General features: G+C 39.0%; 1 protein-coding gene across 6 annotated transcripts in view; it reads right to left on the reverse strand.

Moving 5' to 3' along the window:
- Positions 1-3941: 3941 nt before the first annotated feature.
- The window catches only part of LOC124255693 (rho GTPase-activating protein 29-like), a 68956-nt gene continuing 47157 nt past the window's right edge, over positions 3942-25740 (reverse strand). For 2 of the 6 annotated variants that reach the window (XM_046689588.1, XM_046689586.1), the window contains exons 29-31: positions 18235-18319; positions 13875-14003; positions 3942-7891 (exon numbers count right to left, since the gene is read on the reverse strand). In XM_046689588.1, the coding sequence (XP_046545544.1) occupies positions 6831-7891; positions 13875-14003; positions 18235-18319 (1275 nt within the window). In that variant the 3' untranslated portion in view covers positions 3942-6830. Of the gene's footprint in view, positions 7892-11534; positions 11567-13874; positions 14004-18234; positions 18320-25740 lie in introns of all 6 variants that reach the window. The other 4 variants (XM_046689592.1, XM_046689591.1, XM_046689589.1 and 1 more) reach the window with 3 other exon arrangements.

The following is a 25740-nucleotide window of genomic DNA, read 5'->3' on the forward strand; positions in this document are numbered from 1 at the left end:
CTTAGGCTGGTTTCTAAAGATGAAAGATTTGACAATCTCTTGAATTGATATCAGTCAATTTCCTCCTTTGCCAATAAATGATCTGAAGAAAGAAACTTTATCTTTGAATATACATCTCAACATGACCCAATGAAATCTGTCACTAAGTAATGCCTGATTGAGACAATGTATGTAACTAGGATCAAGCACATTAACAGTCCACATGGTTGTTGATTTTCTTCTCAAGATAACCAAGAAACAAATTGTTAAAGCACACTTTCCCTTCCTGACAAAAAGCATTAGGTTTTGATGAAAGAGTCATAATATTCTTTGCCACGCATCACTTAAGGACACAACTTGTTAATTTTAGGTGTAGCATAACAGAATTTTCTTTCCACACGTAAGAGAAAATGTTCATGAAAACAAGTACAGAAATGCAAAGGCATAAATATGAAAAAATAAAAGTAAACTTGAATGCTGTATACAGGTTCCATTAAGTAGATATACACCAGAGTTTGTACCCCTCCTGACCTTGCTGGACATACACAGGTCCTGCTAACAGTTATATATAATATATAGTATACTTGTAATAGTTGTAAAAAGACTTGGGACTTGCCAATATAACCCGCAATGATGGACATACAGCATCTTGCAATACCGGTAACTTCAACAACATACACATTTGAAAGAAAAATCAATCTAAAATTAATATTCACATACATTGGGGAATTAATTTCCAAAACAGCTTGGGTTAGAGTTTAAACACATTCTTAATCTGTGAGAAAAACTTCTTGGGAGGGAAAGTTTCTGTGGTTAAAATCCACAGCAAGCACAGCCACTTACTTCCATGGAATATGTTTTGGAAACCAGAGATGCCAAGCCCAAAGTGTTGCAAATAGTAGTTTCAAGGATCAACATTAGAAGTTTGACCATAAAATTAGTAGTCAACTAAATACATAAAATCATAATGGATTCTGAGAAAGATAATATGACACTAATCAAGAGTGAAGCTTTAATTTCACATTACCTCCAAACACAGATTTCCAAATTACTAGTAACAGCATTACATTTCTTCTTGTCTCTTTTTGGCGAAAATGCATTTAATCAACGAAAATATATGTTTCTGTCTATATATCCACATTTTAATGAAGTTTCTTCAAATTTCATAGAACTTCTAGTGCAATCGTATTGGCGTAGTTTGAGGTTAAAATTCATAGCGACTACGATAAAATCGTAGAGGTTGGCATCTCTGGGAGACTATACTAGTTACAGTAACTTCTAAACGATCCCGAGCGTTACATGAAATTCATACAATATTTGAAATAAGGCAGGATGTCCAAATATCATGGATCAGTTGTGTGACTCACACATCTTATGCTACACATTGTCCTTACTGTGCTTAACAATATAACCTTCATCACAAATGTTGAACCACTGAACTGAGAAAATGAGTATCAAAATACACCATCGAACCCTGTACCTTACTAACATTATAAAATTATGTCACTTTCCAGTCTAAAAAATAATTTAAAAAACATCCCTCATTACAGAGTGTAAATTAAAGTTATACTGAAATGAATGCTGTTGGTGTTTCTTGTACAACATCTATAGTTTCATCATCTCCCCCAAACGGAGAGAATCAGAATGGGGAGACCTGCTGCAGCATATGATTGTCCATGCATCGACACACTTGTTCACACTACTTGCCAATAAATGCAAATGTACATATAACTGATTCATTATTTAACAGGAGTGTAATACTGAACAAAGCAGAAGAAGAGAGATAGATAACATCTATTTCCTATAACCAGGTTTACACTGATTCTCAACTAGTTATTGTACTGAAGGTGGGTCTTCACCCTAGTGGGAAGGAATGTATAACCAGAACCTACTTGAATGGAAACAGTCAAGCTGAACCACTGGAATATTCACTACAGGACACAGAGGACTAGTGCTGCACTGGAATATTCACTACAGGACACAGAGGACTAGTGCTGCACTAGTGGTGGCTTGTTTCGTGCTGAAGTCCATTTTATTGCCACTTTATCATGCCAGTTTGTTGACAACAATTATTTACAATCATCTATCCATGTCTATGATTGGTTATCCCAAATGACCAATCACACGTAATGTTACATGAGACCTCTTAGGAAATTCACATATTAAGTTATATTATCATCATCATTTCATATTATGTATTTTTCAAAGTATTCCAAATATATTAACATCTTATCCTTTTGACAATTTTCCCTAAAAATTAATCATGTTCATTTACAATCTTTTTTTATGCATGGATCTTTTTCTTGGTTCTAACCAAGTCACACATACCATGTAAACCTACTACATAATGACAACATTAACCTCTAAGTTTTACATGCTAAATGTCTACATAATTTTGAACATTTCATAACACGATCCTTACGTTATTATCAGACTTAATAAAAATAAATTTCAACTCTTGTGTGAATCATAATTCTTTTGTGACAACATGTCACAGACAAAACACACATAAATTATGACAAAATGCTTTTGCAGAAATGTAATCTGTGTTTTGCAACATCCACCGACAGTAACAGATGACTACCATCAACAGTAACAGATGACTACCATCGACAGTAACAGATGACTACCATCAACAGTAACAGATGACTACCATCGACAGTAACAGATGACTACCATCGACAGTAACAGATGACTACCATCGACAGTAACAGATGACTACCATCGACAGTAACAGATGACTACCATCGACAGATGAACCATCGATGATGACTACCATCGACAGTAACAGATGACTACCATCGACAGTAACAGATGACTACCATCGACAGTAACAGATGACTACCATCGACAGTAACAGATGACTACCATCGACAGTAACATCGACAGTAACAGATGACTACCATCGACAGATGACTAACAGAACAGATGACTACCATCGACAGTAACAGATGACTACCATCGACAGTAACATCGACAGTAACAGATGACTACCATCGACAGTAACAGATGACTACCATCGACAGTAACAGATGACTACCATCGACAGTAACAGAAAAACTACCATCATCTGAAAAGATCAGACATCCTTAACTGCTTTTGAGTAGTATACTAATGAATATTCATAGCAACCAATACAAATTTGTTTCAGTAAAATTATAGTTGTTGTTTTTCTTAGCTTCCAGTTACATGTGTTCTACTACATTTTTTTGGAACTAACACAGTTTACATCAGCACACAAAAATCAAGATCCTAAGGAAGCAACACAGGATGTCATGGTTGGTCAACATTTCATAAAGTGTTGTTGTGAACAAAATCTTTCCATGGTGTAAACTTGCAGATCTTGTAGCAACATTTACTTAAGAAACAAAGTAGCTTGTTTAGAGCAAAGTAACCACAAATCTGAAAACAGCAAAAATGCCCCAATCCATCATGGGATGAAAGCTTGATTTGTGGTCACCTCATAGATGCCCTTTATAACTGCTTCATGAATTAACTTCAGATGGACTAAAATGTCAACAATGACACCAAACACTGTGTCTCTCTTATTGAACCCTTAAAAATGTCAGCAGAGATTGACTGAAAATTTATTTTGAAGGTAAAATTGTGTTAGAACATGAGAACTGGATTCACTGTTTCACTAACAATATCAGTAAAGAATCTATAACTTCCACATCAGAATCTATCACAGAAAGCAACAAATAAATATACAGACACCTGGACGAAAGATAAGCACCACCTACCATATATTTGTTCCCAAAACAACCATAAAATATATTTATATTTATTAAAAAGAAACTACTCATGCTGAAATACTCAAATTGATTCTCTTATGTCTTGTAACTGTTCCTTACAAAAGTTATTTGCCTACAACTTTCATTTCTGCTTCCTAGTATATAAGATGTGACTCAGTGCTTGTGACCATCTGGAGAATCACACAGTGCTCTTGTACCAATACTTACGCAGGAATTAGTGTTTTTTGTTTTCCCTTCACTGATGTGATATTGCCAGTATATTGCTAAAGCCTTACTCATTCACTTCAAATGGTACATGGAAGATTAGGATATGTAACAATAAAGAAGGCATGGTGCTTAACTTTATTCCAGGTGTATAGTTCTATCACCTCGATAAACAAAATGAAGAAACTAGTCTTCCAGGGCAAGACTAGGAGGGGATATTTCTCTACTGACATAAGAAAGGAGGGCCATCCACTTCCCACAAGACTATAAAGTATAAGTGTCTAAGGCAGTCTACTACATACAAAAATATCTCAGTACTCAACATCAAAGTGAGGAAACCCTCAGGAAACTGTTCCATACGATACGACCCATTTAAAACTGTACCAGTTAATTGTAATATTTCATGAACTTATCAATATGCACAATGAATTTAATGAAAGCACCCTTTTAACTACTTACAGGAAAATGTGATGGGGTTAGTGTTTAAAAAAAATCGATATACAAATTCATAATATATGAACAATTTAATAACATGCATACATCATTAGCCAAATTGTATATAAAATACCAAAACGTAAGCTTCTACATGATAAGAATAACACATTAGGAATTACAACTGTCAAACAATTGAACATGAACATTGTGATAATGGCCTGCTTCCTGTAGTATACAGACTATATGCACTACTTTAAGTATTTGAAATAGCATTGGCACTGTGAGCATTATGTCCAATCAGCATTGGATATATAACATGGTGGCTGTATGGAAATGTATGCAGATGTAGATGGATACATACAGCTACTGAATCCTACCCAACAACTGGACGTAATCAGTCCTGGAGTGATGCCAATGCAGGTCTGTTAAGTATGTGGCCATGCAAGTATCATATATTCTATATATGCTGTGTAATAATTACCCTCTACAAAACAAGACATGGTGGATTGCATGTGGAGAGTCTTGATGAAAAGCGCCATGCTTCTCATCACCAACATTTATCTACACAAGGCCTCTACCACAGTTCAGCAAAGTAATATCAAACTGGTGCAATGGCATAATAAATCTCTTCTATTTCATAATATCACACAATGGCATAATATCCCATCTAGGCTATTGGAAGACAAAACCATATCACATTTCAGGTATGACTTCTGTTTATTGACTTGCCATGCATTTTCTATTCTATTCCTATGCATATGCAGTCTTTAATCCAAGAATGCTGATTGAGGGAGGAGCTCCTGCACGGAGCATGTCACCACTGTGAGGAATGGGGCACCTGCTTCGAGCATCTCACTACGCTGAGGGATGAGCCACTTGCTGGAGTATCACAACTCAAGAATGGGGGACCTGCATGGACTACCACAATTCTGATGGATGGGGCACCTGCTAGAGTATGTCAGTGATCTGAGGAAGGGGGCACCTGCTGGAGAGAGTCAGCAGTCTTGAGGGTGCAGGCACATGCTGAACATCAGCACTATAGACACGCTCCTCAGTCAAATGTATAATACCATTGCACTGTCTTAGATAAACACAGCAAGTGTCTTATTCCTAACTTACTATAATGAGAATGTAGCTCCACGACACCTTTCCCATCCCAAATCTCAAACTTAAACAAAACTTTCAATTTCATGATGAATGCTATCACCAAAACCTTCTATACAACTGACCTACAATGGTTTCCTCTAGAAACATGCACACGATATGTTTCAGTGGCACTATTTCTGCATCCAGCATATACCTTATATTTGAGCAGAGCTGTGTCTTAAAGCTTCAATCGAACACACAATGTTTGATCTACTGTTAACAAAACTTTGGGAGGTTATTTAAAGACAATTATGAGCCCATATGTCATAGCAACAGTGTCATTAGAAAAAGACATTTTAAAGTTTTAAAATCATATTTGTATTTAACGCGAGTAATAATTACCTACCATATTCCACTCGATAAGAAGCCAGGACATATTAACATAGCAAAGTACCCCAAGTAAAACTTATAATATCAATAATGGTCAACATGTGCAGTTTCACCTTTACAGATTGAGAAAATGTTACACCTCTTTTCAAGAATACACCAATAAGCTTCACATACCATCACTGAGTTTTCATCAGTATGGGCAAAAGCCTGAAGAGGTTGCCCCATTCCCCATACTTTTCAAATGAATGTGCAGTTAAAACAACCGAAACATGAATTTTCTCATATACCACAAAGTTTCAGCAGCAAATGGTGCATATGCTGATTACTCCATAGACATGATCAAATCTCACCATAATTGCTATATAGATAACCAATAAGACATAAAGCGCTCATTAGGTAAAATACGGTATTAAATGAAATATATATTCAGCAACATGGGTGGCGCAGAAAGTATCAATTTAACATGTAAATAGCACTAACATGATTCCTGTCCCCTGTCATCAAGACACTGCTGTACTCTACATCACAACTACGCACTTTGTTCAAACACATGTCTCCTACAGCTACTGAAGTCCGGCACTTTCAGCAAATAGTAGCAAAGAATCTTACAATTTAAGATCTATGCCATTCGCAAAAAGTACATGCCTGGTATGAAAAATAAGCTTTGATTGCATAAATAAATATCAGCGATGGATAAGTTCCATGTGCCTATGATTAGTGATATATCTACAATAACAAGAACAAATACATGTACATTTCAAACTATACAACAAATGTATCCAAATCAACTCAATTTGGACATAAATCAAAAAAGTTAAAAACAGTCAATACTTCCAGGATTCAGCCTCAACCTGTGGGGGTCACCTGACAAAAGGTGATTGCAATGCTTTCAGCTAAATAAACACTGTTCACAATTTTCACAAACAATATGACACAACACTAGCAATGGCTAAGCACTAGATTTTGATATATCTAAGAGTATTAAACAAATCGGGGTGTTCTGTCCTGACTGATCTTGGTGCAGGAGGTTGTGGAAGATGTGGAGGAAGTGACGTTTGTCTCGGAAACGGATCCAGAAGTTGGATGGTTTTTATGACAACTGTCGTGACTTCTCCTTCCGGAACCACTTGATGCTGAACTGCCGCTGTTCTTCCGTTCTACTGATTTAGGCGGAGACCTGTTGATACCATCACTCCCCGACGAGTGACGCTGACGAGAATGTAATGATCCTACACTTGTCGTCGGCATCTGTCGAGACGGGGAAGATGTCAGTTCCAGGCTTCGTCTTACAGGAGCAGATGACTTTGAAAGGGAACTGCTTGTGTGTGACCTTGAGGTCATGGAGCTGGAGGTCGCCAACCTTCTAGGAGCAGAGGCAGGAGCTCCAGCAGTCATAGATCGACTGAGACAGACCCTGGAGGATGTTGGCACGGTGGTGACAGATGTTCGGACAGGGTGACTCGATCCCGTGGAACCCTTCCTGGGAGAGCTCCCTGTTTGAGATGCATATCGTCGAGATTCAGGTTTCGAGGTCAGGCTGGGTAAAGTAGTTCCAGAAGTACCTGAGGACCTATGATGACTATCTGACTTAGTTAGAGACCCTGACCCTGAACGAGTAACCCTCTTTGGTGGAGAGCCCTGACGAGGTGGCGACCTGGTTGTAGACACAGCAGCCGGGGCAGGCATTGGTGATGTCTCTGGGGGAACAACTTTCTTCGGAGCTCGAACCTGGATTTCTTCTGTGTGGGCATCATCAGAATCTCCAACCTCTGTGATTACAACTTTGATAGGACTAGGTGGCAAGAAGGCATAGTGTTCACTGCCCAGCTTTACAGATGGGTCAACATCTCCACAGGCTATCAGACTGAGAGTGGGCTTAGGCTTGGGCTCATGGACGGATGATCTCTTGGTGAGGGCTGGACTAGACGCAAGTGCTGCAGTGGACTGGGGATCAGGCGTGGTCGGGCGAGGCGGGGATGTTGTTGGACTAGAGGCGGGTCTGGAAGTACTGCTGCTCTGACTCACTTTCGCTACTTCTTGCCCTGAAACAATAAGTAATAAACACCATGTAACCATGACTACTGTCACTTAACTGGTCATTAAAAGGTCATTAATATCAAAGTCCATTAACATGAATCGTCTGACCAAGACAATTATTTCTTCTTTAATAACTTTTGAATGGTGTCTCAAATCGATAAAGTACAACAAATGTAATTTATACTGATAATATTATGAACAGAAATACATCAATGATATAAAAATAGGGAACAAAATGTGCCACAAATATCAGCTGGATTGCTGATGTGGTATTAAGGAATAATCACTCGCTCAAATTTGTTAGAATCTTATATCTATCGACACTCTATCCATCTTCCAAAAAAGATGATAAAGAAAGGACTAAAATCATAAATGTATGCACTACTGCCAGATGAAGGTTATAAGGCAATCAGCTGATGTACACCACCATGAATTAAGCATCTGTTATGTTCATCACCTACACAAACCTTATTTTCTGATGGCAATAAACACATAAAAGCATATGAAATCCTGAAACAGAAGGCAAGACATGCATAATGAATGACATCATGAAACAAGTATGCCAGTTGGGTAACTCACACACAAAGGCTCAACATTGATTACCATCAGGAAGCAAAGCCTGCCAGATGTATGAAGCACAATGTATTAATCTACACTGCAAAACAAGCAGTCAGACAACTGTTTTGCAAAACCAGGATAATAACCAACAAAACATGCACTTCTCAGACTGTCTGTGCAGACTGAGTATTGGACAGGTAGCTTTTTCATTCACTTATTTCTATCTGTGGGGAGCTGTTCCTACCAATGTCATATCTCAACATGTCAGCCAGACTGCCCCAATGATACCAAAGATGAAAATGGTGGAAAATGAAGAAAAAACCCACATTAAGTCAGCCAAGAGCCTGGGGGTCTAATTGATTTATGTGAACACTGTAATGATGGCATGTATCACAAAAATATGCACATTGAAATTTGCAGAAATTCTCAACCTTGGTTACTTACTCCGCAAAAATATATACACAACTTTACCAATGACATTTTGTTTCATAAAACTAATTTTCCCATGGCCTCCACTTGGTACCCTACAATTTGGTAGCCTACAATTTGTAGTTACGAGCAGTCCTAAGCCACCTAGAAATAAGTGAACGAAGCTGCTAGTCTGTCCTGGCTGACCCTTGACCTGTCGCATGCACCAACCCTATAAACATCACCATCACAACGGTCCAAACTGGACTCCTGAAAGATCCACAATGCAGTACTTGTGTGACTGGGTGCAAATCACTGTGCAATGTTAGTGAAATCTGTGTTTCCTGTGTGTATTTGTAAGTGAGTGATGACACAGTCAGCAATATTCCAGCTATGTCACAGCATCCAGTGAATAATTAGTCTTGGATCGTCACTGACAGCAGTGGCAACGATCCACAATGTTGGGGCAGGCTGATACATGATCAGACAGGTGACATACTGTAATCACGTGCTGGGGTGCTGACGACCTGTCATCCTGCACTTCCTGGAAATGAGTACATTTAGCAAAGTTTAGTACTACCGGATATAGCTGTGATATTTGCAAATGCTTCTATTCCACTATACTTACATCAATATGCTACTTTACAAAGCTAATCTGTTATGAAATGTGAGGATACAATTATTTCCTTTTCCTAACACTTTACAGTTACCATAGTTGCTGTATTAAGCATCCTGTTCCAGCAGCCCTGACCAACTTTTAGACCGGTCTGGATGTAATTTTCATATTCAAAGACTGAAAACGTAAATGCCCATACTTTGCTGTGTATATTACAGAGGTGGGGGCTTGTATAGCAACTATTACTGATAAAAGTTTCAGAATATTTTGTTCCCATTTGCTGAATCTCTTGAAACAAGTCAACAAGTGAATAATTTCAGTATCCTTTCCCCCTCTCCTTTCTTTGTCAAATGTCTAGGTGACCATATTACAGAAAATACAGATATGTAGGGATGTCACGATACATAAGTTTCATGAATCGATACGTATCACGATACCTATTTCCACAGCATTATTGCATAAAATAACAAGGTGAAGGCCACTTAGTCTTCTAAAAACGTCCTGTCTAGTGAGGTCAGCTTATTAAGTCTACACACATAAATCTACAGAAATCTGTCGATTTATTTGGGCTGGTTGCCAAAAATATCAGCCATACAAGGTCTAGTTTTTCATGTTTCTTACAACCAAAGTTTAAATTATATTATGTTTGTTCTAGCATTCAGCATTATTCAAGCCCTATGACAAAGGTAAAACCATGACAACCAGACAATCCAGTAATTGACATTAGTTTTGATCTTTGCAGCTGGTTTTGTCCAGGTCAGTGAGACTCGGTGACCGGACAAAATCCACCCGGACAAAATCCACCTCTTCTTAACAAAAAAATGGACAAAATCCACCCTCCTCCAACTGCTATTGTTAAAAGTTTTAGTGTGTCCTGATCTTTGATCAAGTTGTTTTTCTCAAGCATTGCAAGCATTGTTTTGATAGCATTTACGTTTTCCTAATTGGCTGTTGTTCCTAGATGTTGTTTCAAACATTAAAGGTTTCTCCATTTGTCACATTTTGATCACTACTTAATCCTCTTTCATGTATCATTAAGTAGTCTCACACTTTGATCATTTCATAAAAGAAAAAGAACCAGAACAACCACCAAACGCCTCCAAGAACGCCTTGAAGGTCTGTGCAAGACCTACGCAGCGAAGGAAAAGACACTCAAGGACTTTCTCCACGGCGTCGGCCGTTGTTTGCGTTGTTGAAATGTGGCAAGATGTTTAGTCATAGATATGTCTGAATGTGTGAAAATATATGCTGTTGTCATATTTATATATGTATTGATGCATGAATGATTCATAAATGTGAAATGTGAAAATGTGCAATTGTCATATTTATATATGCAAAAATGTGCTTACATATGTATTTTGGTTGTTTTTGTTATCGATTATGAATGACTGATATGAATAAAATTCATTTCTGTGACTAAACATGTCATTATTATTATTTTTTCTTAGGGTGGAATTTATTAGGGGTGGATTTTGTCCGGGTGGATTTTGTCCTAGGTTGCAATTTGGGGTTGATTTTGTCGGGTGGATTTTGTCCTGGATAAATGACCCGACAAAATCCACCTGGACAAAATCTACCCCAAAATTGCCACCCCAGACAAAATCCACCCCTAATAAATTCCACCCCAAAGAAAAAAAAATAATAATGACATGTTTAGTCACAGAAATGAATTTTATTCACCACCCTATCCCTATGAGGCTTCTTGCAAGCATGGGCTGCAAGAGATTAATTCTAACCCGGACCTTCACAGGAGAAACCAAATGACGAGTATTTCATGTCCTGATTTGTTGTATAAAAGACTAAAAAAATTCAAAGATTAAATACAGTAAACACAAAAGAATTGTCGAGGCACACAGTGCCTGATATTATTTCAGATACCTCCCTCCCCTGCAAGTGAGTGCATGCATGCATGTTGATGAATCTATGAAAGTCTCACTGCACATGATTTGCACCATTGTGACTGTCACAGGGTGAGCCTCATCAACCACTACAACCTGGTATATATGACATACGTAAAACCCTGTCACCGTGGTAGGTAGATAAAAGTTATATCTACACACTGTTACCTGTCAATAGGGAAAGTGGGGGAACTGGAGGGCTGAAACAGAGTACATAGTTCTAAATACCACAAATCAACTACTCTATTGCATTTCAGCAAGTTACCATCTTCGATTTCAATGAAGAGGCCGTCACATTCTTCTAACTTTAAGGGCTTAACACCCATATCGTTCATGTCACTGTTGGATGTATGTCCCAGTCTGACCAAACAACAGCTGAAGCTAACAGTCTTCATCATCTTGAAAGTATCCAGGCAACTTGGAATACACTCTATAACTATTCAAAACCAGGGTTTTAGGCTAATAACAATTTGTCTTAAAGGAAGTACATCCACACAGACCTAACATGGTCAGGAGTTTTGTTATCCAACTGAGCACATCACCGCTTTTGGAATAAGGAGACAAATCTGAACGCTAAACTGTCTATCCTTGCTCAGATAAAAGCCATCTTGATACCAAGTAAGAAATAGCATATCAAAATAGGGAGATCTAAAATATGATATGATTGACTACCTGATCAAGAAGAGAAACTAGATTACTAAGTGCAATGCATAAGATGACCCCCAGTCAGTAAGCAAAGAATAACAGGCTCCTCTGACATATTCACATGAATGTTGAAAACACTAAAACATTCATCATTCCCGCAGATGTCTGTAGTTTTGTTAGTTTGTATCAAAACTAATGTCTGTACAGTCCAAGGCCATGAGTTTCATTGCATCTTCAAATCTGAAATGCAAACTGTCAAATTCACTGCACAACATTCTGAAAACAAAAATTGTGTTAATGTGGTTTGGTACTAGACATCTTGTAAGTAAAGGGTGGCTTCAAAAAGTGGACATCTTGTAAGTAAAGGGTTGCTTAAAATAAGATGACACCGTGTAAGTGGAGGGTTGCTTAAACAAGTTGACACCTTGTAAGTAATGGGTGGCTTCTAAAAGTGGACATCTTGTAAGTAAAGGGTTGCTTAAAAAAATGATATTTTGTGAGTGGAGGGTTGCTTAAAAAAGTGGGCATCTTGTAAGTGAACGGTTGCTTCAAAAAGTGGAAACCTTGAAAGCAAAGCCTTGCTTGAACAGACATGGATTCTTTGCAAGTGAAGAGTGCATGGCTTCACAATGTTGGGCACCTGATGTGAGCATGGAATCACTGTCATTGTGTTGCTGGTAAACTATCACCCATCAGTGTCTTAGGCTCAAACAGGGCTAATAAAGCATTGAATTTGTTTTGCTTAAACTATCAGACATTATTAGCATATTCTAAACATAAGTTAAGGAAAAAGCTCAAAAGGTTCAACTTCGAGATAGATTTAGTATTGCATAGTCATTGTTTCTTTGTGCACTTTCATTTCTAACATACCTGAGATGGTATTACATGTATATAGGATTACACTTCAACACTAATGCAGGACTAAGCTGTCTGAAATCAACCATCATTGTTAGTGTTCGGTATGAAATTGAGACAAGCCTGGCATAAAAGTTGAGACACCAGACAAAAACGGAGTTATTTCGATGAGCTGAATCTATAAATCCATCTTAGTCAAGCACCAACTGATTCTGGAGAGTGTGAATCTACTTTCTCTGGAGGTAAACAACTGTGAGTACAAGGTTGGGTTAAAGTTTTCCAGCAGTGTACAGGAGGGGTGGGGAAGGTGATGCAGCCAAGGCAACACAACACCAGCTGAAGGCCACTTACGCACGGTGGTGCTGCTAACTAAACAAGTATATGCCATCTCACTCTCCTCCACCTCAATAAAGGGCAGACAACTCTCATGACTGCACCACTCTGTTGGGAGATGGACAGCCAATTAACACACCTGAACCAAACACCTCATTTGCCCATTCAGAAACATAATCTGACAATATATGATATATTTGTCTCTTTTGTGATTATTATTCTAAGCTGTTTTTTTGTATGCTGAATTGAATGTATCACAACCTGGAAATGTAATTTGTAGTATTTTAGCAACAAATATTGAAACAGTGCATATAAACAAAATACGCTCAGATAAAAATGTTATAATTGCATGAAACTGTGCCAATAAACAGTGCTGACAAAAATAAAACAATCATATACAGGTAATTATTACAGATCATTCAAACATATCAGGCCTGCTTCAGAAGGAGATAGTCTCACTACGACTGTCATGAGTCAGTGTTGAAGTATGGGAGCTGTTGTTAACAAAGTTCTGAGAAATGGAACCAGTTCAGAAGAAAGACTGTAGGTCTACTAATTGGGATGAAGTCTTAAAGTGGAGAATAATTCTGTCTTATACATATGCTTGGAGTTCATGCTGCTGTATTCAGGTAGATAACAAGGGTATATCACATCAACAGGTGGCGTAGATATTACCTGCCATGCAGTGTGGAGTAAGCACAGCTTGATGATTGGCCGAGCCGGGAGTAGTCGAGTCATCCGGAAGCAAATTATCCGGCAACTCATCATCCAATTGGAGATCTAAATCATTCCACTCATCGTCTCCTGAAATACCGACCTTACTCTAGAGTCTCAACGAAGCCAATTCACAGCACGCCATGTCCTGTATGTCCATGATGTCTTACTTTTACAGCTTTTCTCAAATTGTGATGTTGTATAATTTAATATAATCATGCATTTACACTTAAAGCATTCACCTTACTGTGTTGGTTTACTGACTTAGTAATGATTCACAACAATTAATCTCAGTCCATGACTTCACATGGAGTGAGTGAGTGAGTGAATGTGGGCATGCCTTCATGCAGTATTCATGCACTACCAAACAGGTTTAGGCTGACTTCTTCGTAAACTTAAGTAAACATTTTCAGGTGGCATACTGTAAATAATATCCCACATATTTCAATCCAATATATTTGGTCAAGTAGCATGTTTTAAATTCTATCTCACAATGTTAACACAAATATAACAAAGTGTCCTGTTCAATACTGCACTCAGCAATGATTCTAGCCATTCAGCAATTTGAGTCAAGACCAGGCAACCCTGTGGTCGACATTATGAGCATCGATATTTACAAATGGGTTACACTGACATGCATTGTCTGGCCAACCAATCCTGTTCCTCGCCTCTTACAAGAAGCATGGGTTGCTGAAGACCACTTCTAACCCTGATCCTCCAGGAGCAACAAAACATCCCATAAAATGTACTTATCAACAGTCCGATCTATCGTGAAATTCTTGACATTATATGCAGATTTACATTCAACATGTATATCAGTGAAAATTTGTTGGTTTATGAAGAAATCAGCCAGAACCAAACAACAGAACAGCTTGAAGTAATTAAGTGTGTTCAGTACTGGGGTGGATATGTGTTTACATGCTTGGTTAGTGCAACAATAACAACATCTCCACATGTAGCCATTGTCACTGGAGAAGTAGCCCAGAAGCTCAGGGTGCCGTTGTACAAAACAACCTTAGTGCTAAGACGACCTTAAGCCTATGTTAAGATATGGAAGTTACGGTCGTCTTAGCGTTAAGATCGCTTTGTACAACGGTACCCTGGTACTTAACCCTGGAAATACATGACCCAATATGCTGTAACCCTATGACAGTGTTGCACCAAGGTTTAATGTTCAAGCTCTATTTTATATCAGACCATGTGTCTTTAAATGTATGAAGCCGCCCCCAGCTATATGACTGTAACCTGTCAATAATCAAGTCTAGATCAGACAAACCAGTGAGAGAAATTCTGAGCAAAGATCAAACATAAAGTTGGGTAGAATGACATACTATCAATTCAGTCCCAAAGCCTGTGTGAGTTTGGTTTTAACAATATTCCAGCAATATTAAGGTTGGGGACACCAGAAATGGGCTTCACACATTGTACCCATTTGTGGAATCAAACCAGGATCCTTGGCATGACGAGCGAATACTTTAACCACTAGGCTACCCTACCGCCCCTGCTTACTATAAACCTTACACTGCCTTAATATTGCAGAAATTCCAGGTGTTTTACATGAATATGAGAATCAGGAGTGACATAATCAGCCAATTTTTTTATTTCTTTCACAATTCTAGTAGAAGCTTCTATTCAAAAATTCTGAAAGCAAAGTTTTTTCTCAAGGGTTTTGGGATCAGATTAAATAACATTTACTTAATAATGGAAAGGTGGTGGAAAATTTGACATACTTTCTTCAGTATCATTACTATCAATACGATGAAATAAATTGTTTAAGGAAATCATTTTGAAACATTTAGAAGTCATGCTCAGTGCAACACTCTCAACAATGATACATTTATTGTCTATCTATATTCCAAGTTATCTTGTACCAATTTGTTTCGTTATGTTCATTTTATTATCATTTCTTCTATATTTTGTATACCTGTTTAATCATTATTTCTATAAGTTAGTAGCAATACATGCATGCCTGTATACATAATGCAATCAGTCAGTGGAGCATATGGTGCACTGGTTAATGAAAACAATGTTGCATATTCATGTATTATTCAGAAGCCTTGACTACAGTTCAAACTGATGATTACACAGATATATACTGTGAATAATGATGTTTGTATATTTTGTATTCCATGCTGCACTACATCATGACATATGCAAAGACAATTACCATGTGGAGTATGTATGTTATACTGTACAACTGTTCCTATTGGGGCCTCACCACCGTTATACAAACCCATAATCACTGTTTCAGTGTATGCTAAGTTGAAATGACAGCAATCATGCCAACATGCTCAACTGTACATGCAAAGGAGGTAAATCTTAGACAGTACATTATGTGATCATGCACATCACACACACAAAACACAACTTAAAACCATGATAAATGTTGATACCCATTAATACCGGAGTGCAAAAAGCTGAACCCATACAAAATACAACCCAATATCATCTGGTTCATATGAGACACTACAGCAGTCTCATAATGCAACAAGTTACAACAGATGCAGGTATGTTGTACAGAGTAACATTCTCTGCGACATGCAGGATGACCTAGGCAGAATCCTTCTGTATCACTGACGTATTACGACCCATATCAGCTACATCTACAGTGCATCCCTCGAGTCACATGCTCATGTGTGTACAAGGAGTATGTCTCCACAGGGGAGAGGTGCAGTCTATAGGTCTACCACTACGAGTGTATCTTCCCAAGTGAGAGACATGCAGATATGGCGATATACTGTATATCTCCCAGAAAGGTGTTATGGTTATATGGAGTGATCTGTTAGGTATGTGATGGAGCTACAGATGAGGATGATAGTGAGAGCACACTGATGGGCAGTCTGAAAGGAGTGTACCGCTGTATGTATCCTGTGTCTGAGAGATGGTACATGGCAGTATCCTGATACATAACGGGCAGCAGTATTCAAACACAAAGATGACAATAAATATATTTTAAAGGCTTTGATATCCCAGAAAAATTGCCCTACACACAAGTTATGAAATAGTTGTAAAGAATATACATCTCAACCTTCAATATTCTGTGTTTCAAATAGAAACCCACAGCAAGCTATCACCTAAAGTAGAGGTTACTGTAGGTGCTTCTGAAGGGGGGATTTATACAAGAACATCCTTATCGTTAATATATTTTGTACTCATTGACTCTTTCACAAACACTCACATTGACTCTTTCACAAACAGTCACACTGAAGTAAACATCCAAACAGGCTTACCAGCCATTTCAAAACTAAATTTGTCTTGAAAAACAGATCATGAACAGGTGCTTTACAAAGAAGGCTTTGAATACCATTGATTTCTTTGTCATATCTACCACATAAACCCTGATAGTGGCAAGTAATTGCCTTCCCTACAGTTCCATCTGGGTAAGAGACAGAGATAGAGAAAATGAACGTGAATGCGAGACAGCAACAGCGGCAATGACATGATGGAGACAGAGAACAACAACTGTGCAGAGTGCAACATCTGCTGTCAGTCAGTCTAAAGCAAATGGAATACATCGAATGAATATGAAACATTTTGATGCAAAAATCAGCAAGAAACACTTATTGTGAACGACTCCTTTCAGGCATTTTGTTAGATGAAGACACACAGACTCATCACTTATCCAGCACACTCAGAATCAACAGGGTTCCAGCCTCAGAGGATAAGAGGTTTATGGCTGTAATACTCCTTGTTAGAGACATCCTGATTGGTAGCTATACATTTGGAAGTTTATAGACTTCAGGAATAATACTGCAAAATGCAAATTGATTGTTTGAACTCATCTTGCACTTATACTACTAATAATTTGTGATAATTTCTAATTGCATCTCTCCTTTGACCAAATCTATGATTGTGCTTGTATTTTAGCCAAGTTTGTAAATTTGAACCTTTTTAACATCAGGAATTGAAGACATTGTCATTTAAAAACAGATATAATACATGGAAACATACAAAATAGGCACTACAAGAGCATTCATCTGTTTTGTACATGTTGCATAAAAACTTAATATTTTCTAAAATATCAAAATAAATTGGAATTTGACAGTGAATCGGAAAATATTTCTATAAACTTCCAAAAATGTCATGTAAAAACCTCTAGAAAGGATATTGTCTCAGCTTTAAGAAGTGTATAAATTGTTTTATAATTATCTAACTACAGGGCTATGATTCTGACGAGGTGATGAAAGTGATGAGCCTACAGCAGTTAATGGAGTATTAGAGGCAGGGCCAGCAGGCACTGAGGCTACAGCGGCAACGGCAGCCGACAGGCAGACTGCTACGTAAGCCATTTCATGCTAAGTGAGGGCAGTCGGTAGTTTACCCTCGGTCAGTGTACTTGTGGGGGAAATATTGTCACTCTTCCCGGGGCTCGTACTGCCAGGCAGTACAAACTCTGCCCCTGAGGTCTGCAATAAGATGTGGCAAGGAAATACATGAGGACTGGTGGCATTAGAAATATGTATGTATAAAATACATATTAATCTTGTGAGGCTAATATTTTAACGCCTCTGAGGGACTGTCAGTTGCTGAGCTGAGACCAGTGGTCCGAATGGTGAATGCCAGAGACATCTTCTGTAGTGATGTCTCTTAGGTAGTGATTAGCAAATACCATGTTAGATTTCCAATAGCATCCTTCCATAATCGTGTTCAAGGAACAGTTACCGTAGGGTGCAGGGTAGAGGCCAGTGCCCTGATCTCATGTGGATTTGATGCTGCTGGTGGGTCCAAGCCTGCTGCCTTGTAGGCACGGAGAATGACAGTCCTTATCCAAATAGATATTGTGGTCCGTGACACTTCTGTTTGATTCAGAGGCGATAATGGGATGAATAAACGTTTGAGAAATCTTCTCCTTGTTTTGGATCGTCAGAAAATAAACTTTGAGCTCTTACCGGACACAGTGATAGGTCTTGTGTATCTTGTGATCCGAGAATAGAGGATAGCCGGGATGTGGAATAATCTGTCTGGTTGACCTGGCAGTTGATTCTTTGCAATGAAATCCCATCTTAATCCGAGGTGCGCTGTGTTATGATTGTCATCAAACTGTATCCTCTCGTAATCCAGAGCGTGAATTTCAGACATTCTTGCTGCTGTGGCTAGCGATAGCAGAAACAATGTTTTCTGTGAGAGAAATTCAAAGTTTGTCGATTCCAAGGGTTCATAGACCTCACTCGTGAGGTGTTGTAACACTACATTCAGATCCCAAGCTGGGCGTGGAACTTCCGCTTTTGGTCCTCCAATCGAAAGCTCGTAGTAAGGCCAGTAACTCTGGAGATCTTGTCAATTTGACACCGTTCTCATGGTGATTACAGAGCTAAGCCGCAAGATATGTTGATATGACGGGCCGCATTGGGAGTGACTGTCTGGCCGAGGGGAATACTTCCCCACAGACCGAACAACAGGTAAAGCCTGAAAACAAACCGCGTAAACATGTTAGATTAACTTGTGGCCAGCAGCCAGAAAACGCGTAGAAACATTGAAAAATGCACGTGAAGGTTACCCGCGGAGAGTAATAGTTGGTTTAAAGCGCGTAATGCGACCAGCAGCGTACGCTAAACTTCCCGCCATGGCAGAGCAAACACTGCGTAAACCACGGGAAAGTTTGCGTATTTTGATGAAATACTTATACAAAGTCACAATTATGGAAACAACCACTGTAAAGGCTTTACTGTTATTGTTTTAGAACAAATAAAACCAAACATACAGGTGGTGTCTCAGACATCTTAAAATGTCTGGCCCGTCTGTCATGAAAGGTAATCTGTGAGCGTCTGTTCAGGGGCGTGACAGCAGAAGGAATGATGATCTGGGTCTAGGAGCCTACCCAGTTGGTGCGCATGCGCTAAGGGAGGTAACTCCGTGAGGTAGGGTCCGTATAATAAATAAAAGAGTTTATTTATTGTACAATCTTTTTATTCAAAAAACATTGATACAACTGTCACAGGACATTTTACAGCCGGAAAATGCATAATATGTACCCCAAGGACGATCTCTCTGAAAAAGAATTGTCTCTTTTGTGATTATTATTCTAAGCTGTTTTTTGTATGCATAATTGAATGTATCACAACCTGGAAATGTAATTTGTAATATTTTAGTAACAAATATTGAAACAGTGTATATAAACAAAATACGCTCAGATAAAAATGTTATAATTGCATGAAACTGTGCCAATAAACAGTGCTGACAAAAATAAAACAATCATATACAGGTAATTGGTACAGATCATTCTAAAACATATCGGAGGCCTGCTTCCAGAAGGAGATAGTCTCACCTAGAGCTGTCATGAGTCGAGTGTTGAAGTATAGGGCTATTTTATTAACAAAGTTCTGAGAAATGGAACCAGTTCAGAAGAAAGACTCTGGGTCTACTAGTTGGAACGAAGTCTTAAAAGTGGAGAGAATAATTCACCCAATGTATACATATGCTTGGAGTTCATGCTGCAGTATTCAGGTAGATAACAAGGGTATATCACATCAACAGGTGGCGTAGAGATATTACCTGCCATGCAGTGTGGAGATAAGCACAGCTTGATGATTGGCGAGCGGGGAGTAGTCGAGTCATCGAGCAGAATTATCCGGCAACTCATCATCAATTGGAGATCTAAATCATTCCACTCATCGTCTCCTGAAATACCGACCTTACTCTAGAGTCTCCAGCGAAGCAATTCACAGCAGCCATGTCCTGTATGTCCATGATGTCTTACTTTTACAGCTTTTCTCAAATTGTGATGTTGTATAATTTAATATAATCATGCATTTACACTTAAAGCATTCTCCTTACTGTGTTGGTTTACTGACTTAGTAATGATTCACAACAGTGTAATCTCAGTCCATGACTTCACATGGAGTGAGTGAGTGATGAAATGAATGTGGGCATGCCTTCATGCAGTATTCATGCACTACCAAACAGGTTTAGGCTGACTTCTTAAGTAAACTTAAGTAAACATTTTCAGGTGGCATACTGTAAATAATATCCACATATTTCAATCCAATATATTTGGTCAAGTAGCATGTTTTAAATTCTATCTCACAATGTTAACACAAATATAACAAAGTGTCCTAATTCAATACTGCACTCAGCAATGATTCTAGCCATTCAGCAATTTGAGTCAAGACCAGGCAACCCTGTGAGTGCGACATTATGAGCATCGATATTTACAAATGGGTTACACTGACATGCATTGTCTGGCCAACCAATCCTGTTCCTGCGCCTCTTACAAGAAGCATGGGTTGCTGAAGACCACTTCTAACCCTGATCCTCCAGGAGCAACAAAACATCCCATAAAATGTACTTATCAACAGTCCGATCTATGCATTGAAATTCTTGACATTATATGCAGATTTACATTCAACATGTATATCAGTGAAAATTTGTTGGTTTATGAAGAAATCAGCCAGAACCAAACAACAGAACAGCTTGAAGTAATTAAGTGTGTTCAGTACTGGGGTGGATATGTGTTTACATGCTTGGTTAGTGCAACAATAACAACATCTCCACATGTAGCCATTGTCACTGGAGAAGTAGCCCAGAAGCTCAGGGTGCCGTTGTACAAAAACAACCTTAGTGCTAAGGCGACCTTAAGCCTATGTTAAGATATGGAAGTTCACGATTAGTCTTAGCATTAAGATGCACTTTGTGTACAGCGGTACCCTATTACTCTTTCCTGGAAATACATGACCCAATATGCTGTAACCCTATGACAGTGTTGCACCAAGGTTTAATGTTCAAGCTCTATTTTATATCAGACCATGTGTCTTTAAATGTATGGAAGCAGCTTTAGCTATATGACTGTAACCTGTCAATAATCAAGTCTAGATCAGACAAACCAGTGAGAGAAATTCTGAGCAAAAGATCAAACATAAAGTTGGGTAGAATGACATGCTATCGAATTCAGTCCCAAAGCCTGTGTGAGTTTGGTTTTAACAATATTCCAGCAATATTGGGTTGGGGACACTAGAAATGGGCTTCACACATTGTGTACCCATTTGTGGAATCAAACCAGGATCCTTGGCATGTGGCGGAGAATACTTTAACCGCTAAAATACCCTACGCCCTGCTTACTATAAACCTTACACTGCCTTAATATTGCAGAAATTCCAGGTGTTTTACATGAATATGAGAATCAGGAGTGACATAGTAAGTGAATTTTTTTTTTCTTTCACAATTCTAGTAGAAGCTTCTATTCAAAAATTCTGAAAGCAAAGTTTTTTCTCAAAGGGTTTTTGGGATCAGATTAAATAACATTTACTTAATAATGGAAAGGTGGTGGAAAATTTGACATACTTTCTTCAGTATCATTACTATCAATACGATGAAATAAATTGTTTAAGGAAATCATTTTGAAACATTTAGAGTCTCGTAACTCGGTGTAACACTCTCAACAATGATACATTTATTGTCTATCTATATTCCAAGTTATCTTGTACCAATTTGTTTAGTTATGTTCATTTTATTATCATTTCTTCTATATTTTGTATACCTGTTTAATCATTATTTCTATAAGTTAAGTAGCAATACATGCATGCCTGTATACATAATGCAATCAGTCAGTGGAGCATATGGTGCTCTGGTTAATGAAAACAATGTTGCATATTCATGTATTATTCAGAAGCCTTGACTACAGTTCAAACTGATGATTACACAGATATATACTGTGAATAATGATGTTTGTATATTTTTGTATTCCATGCTGCACTACATCATGACATATGCAAAGACAATTGCCATGTGGAGTATGTATGTTATACTGTACAACTGTTCTAATGGGGCCTCCTGCCGTTATACAAACCCATAATCCCTTTGTTTCAGTGTATGCTAAGTTGAAATGACAGCAATCATGCCAACATGCTCAACTGTACATGCAAAGGAGGGTAAAATCTTAGACAGTACATTATGTGATCATGCACATCACACACACAAAAACACAACTTAAAACCATGATAAATGTTGATACCCATTAATGCGAGGGGTGCAAAGCTGAACCCATACAAAATACAACCCAATATCATCTGGTTCATATGAGACACTACAGCAGTCTCATAATGCACAGCAAGTTACAACAGATGCAGGTATGTTGTACAGAGTAACATTCTCTGCGAGCATGCAGGATGACCTAGGCAGAATCCTTCTGTATCACTGGCGTATTCATTTTGACCCATATCAGCTACATCTACAGTGCATCCCTCGGAGTCACATGCTCATGTGTGTACAAAGGGTATGTCTCCACAGGGGAGAGGTGCAGTCTATAGGTCTACCACTACGAGGTGTATCTTCCCGCGTGAGAGACATGCAGATATGGCGATATACTGCCATATCTCCCAGAAAGGTGTTATGGTTATATGGGTAATCTGTTAGGTATGTGATGGAGCTACAGATGAGGATGATGAGTGAGAGAGCACTGATGGGCAGTCTGAAGGTGTACGCTGTGTATGTATCCTGTGTCCTGAGGATGAATTCCCCATGGCGGTATCCTGATACGCTAGCGAGGGCGGCGGTATGCAAAACACAAAAGATGACAATAAATATGTTTTAGGAAGCTTTGATATCCCAGAAGAATTGCATCCCCACAAATTATGAAAATAGTTGTAAAAGAATATACATCTCAACCTTCAATATTCTGTGTTTCAAATAGAAACCCACAGCAAGCTATCACCCTAAAGTAGAGGTTACTGTAGGTGTTGAAAATACGAAGAAGAGTTATACAAGAACATCCTTATCGTTGATATATTTTGTACTCATTGGCTCTTTCACAGAGCATACTCACATTGACTCTTTCTGAAACAGTCCACACTGAAGTAAACATCCAAACAGGCTTGCAAGCCATTTCAAAACTAAATTTGTCTTGTAAAAACAGATCATGAACAGGTTAACTTTACAAAGAAGGCTTTGAATACCACCATGAGGTTTGTGGCGATCTAGTTGACTTGTCGCCGCTCTATGTGGAGATCTGGCCGGGTGTCGGCCTGGTGATGAGCGAAGTGGAGATCGTCTATGGGATGATCTTCGAGACTTGTGAGGTGAATGTTGATAGCCCCAGCGAAGCTCTTCGGCAGTCCTCGATGTTCTTCTAGATGATGAGGATCTGGAATCATATGTCCTTCAGCGAATGCCTTAGCGAGAAGCTTCATTTAACGTCCGGTCCGAGGGATCGATGATATGACCTTCGCGAAGGCCTCCGTGATGTCTGATGGTCTGAGTCCATATCTAGAGATGAAATCGAAGATGGTGATGATCTCTCCGCTCGCCAGCGAAGGCCTTAGCGAAGAGCTGTACATCTAGGTCCTTCGTCAAGGTGGTGCGGGACTTCGCTTAGCGAAGGTGACATCGTCTTGGCTGCTACGTTGGCGGGGGTGCCTCTGGGGTGCTGTCACGTTGGAGCCTTCGCGAAAACTTCGGACCCTGCTTGCGCGGTTTGTAGTGGTCCTCCATGATGTTCATAATCTGCCGCATCATGTCTTCTGGGATGATCTGTGGCCGAAGTCGTCGGCGTCTTTTCTGCGATGGGGTTCACATCAATGGCGTCTGGCGTCGGTGTAGAGGCATCAGGCTGCATGGAGATCTCTGCAGAAGTCACAGTCGCTGACACGGTCGCTTCTTCTGCCGTAAAGTAGGGGATGATTATCGGCTGATCATCGTAGAGGCCCAACTCTGCTGCTGGAGCGATCTCCGGCTGAAAGTTCTTGCTGTCTTCGTGGAATTTCCCTTTGGAAGTCTGCGCTGCCCTGGAGTGTCCTCAATCTGCGTTGAGGCGGCGATGAGGCCCTCTTAGACTTAGTCTGCAATGGCCAGGGATGTCTGGGGAGGCGGTCGTTTCTTCGAATGTAGCGGACTGCGTCCCACGTTCCTCTGCCGCGGGGTCTCTAGCAGAACACCAGGCGGGAGAGAATTCGATCGCTAGCAGCTGACTGGAAGGAATATCTGGACTCTCTGCCATGTTTTGCCCTTGTTTTGCGTGATCTATCTGCAGCCGCGTCTTAAGGCATAAAGATGATATTTATTAAATGCAGAATGAGATAAATTAATGCAGTAACTGCAAGCGTGAATTAAGCGCTGCGCAGTAGAACAACTAGGGCATATTACATGTGGATCGGAGGCAGAAAAGCGTAATCTACAAATCATTACAGATTTTCATGAGCGTAAAGCTAGCTGAACAATCCGCGAATACCGTGAATAAACAGTAGAAATACGATAATTAATCAATACAAATAGTAAAGGATACTAGCTATACCTCTATAGTAACCTATGAGGAGGTAAAACTAAGAGATTATCAAAGGATATGTGTGTAAGGAGACACAAAGCTCTCTCATCCTGCTCACTGGGCGAAGAAGGAGAGTGAAGCACATGGCCAGAGGGTGGCGACACCTTTTCCGCCAGGGGACAAAGGGGAGCAACTTCGTGGTGAAGTACCAATTAGTGATTTTATTTTTGAAGGGAGCTTCAAATAAGGAGATACAAGTGTTCCACTATGTTACTTAAGAAGAAGAAGACAAGCAAAGAGCATGAGTCAGGATAAGGAAAAATAAAAGAATCCCTCCTATCATTTAGTTGCTGGACGCTAGGGACCATGTATACTAAGACTGCATGAATCACAAACTTGACTGTAACAGGGATTCAGAAATAAAATTTAAATTACAAAAATAAAAAAAATATAAAAAGAAAATATAATAAAATACATATCCATTACCATAGTAATGAATGTCAACAATATTTCAGAATCCCTCCTATCATTTAGTTGCTGGACGCTAGGGACCATGTATACTAAGACAGCATGAATCACAACCTACAGCACATTTATGTATAATCTATCTCAAAACAGATTATGTTAATCATAACA

The sequence above is a fragment of the Haliotis rubra genome, unplaced genomic scaffold, assembly GCF_003918875.1.
Source record: "Haliotis rubra isolate DU_JTF1 unplaced genomic scaffold, ASM391887v1 Scf606, whole genome shotgun sequence".
Classification (NCBI taxonomy): domain Eukaryota; kingdom Metazoa; phylum Mollusca; class Gastropoda; order Lepetellida; family Haliotidae; genus Haliotis; species Haliotis rubra.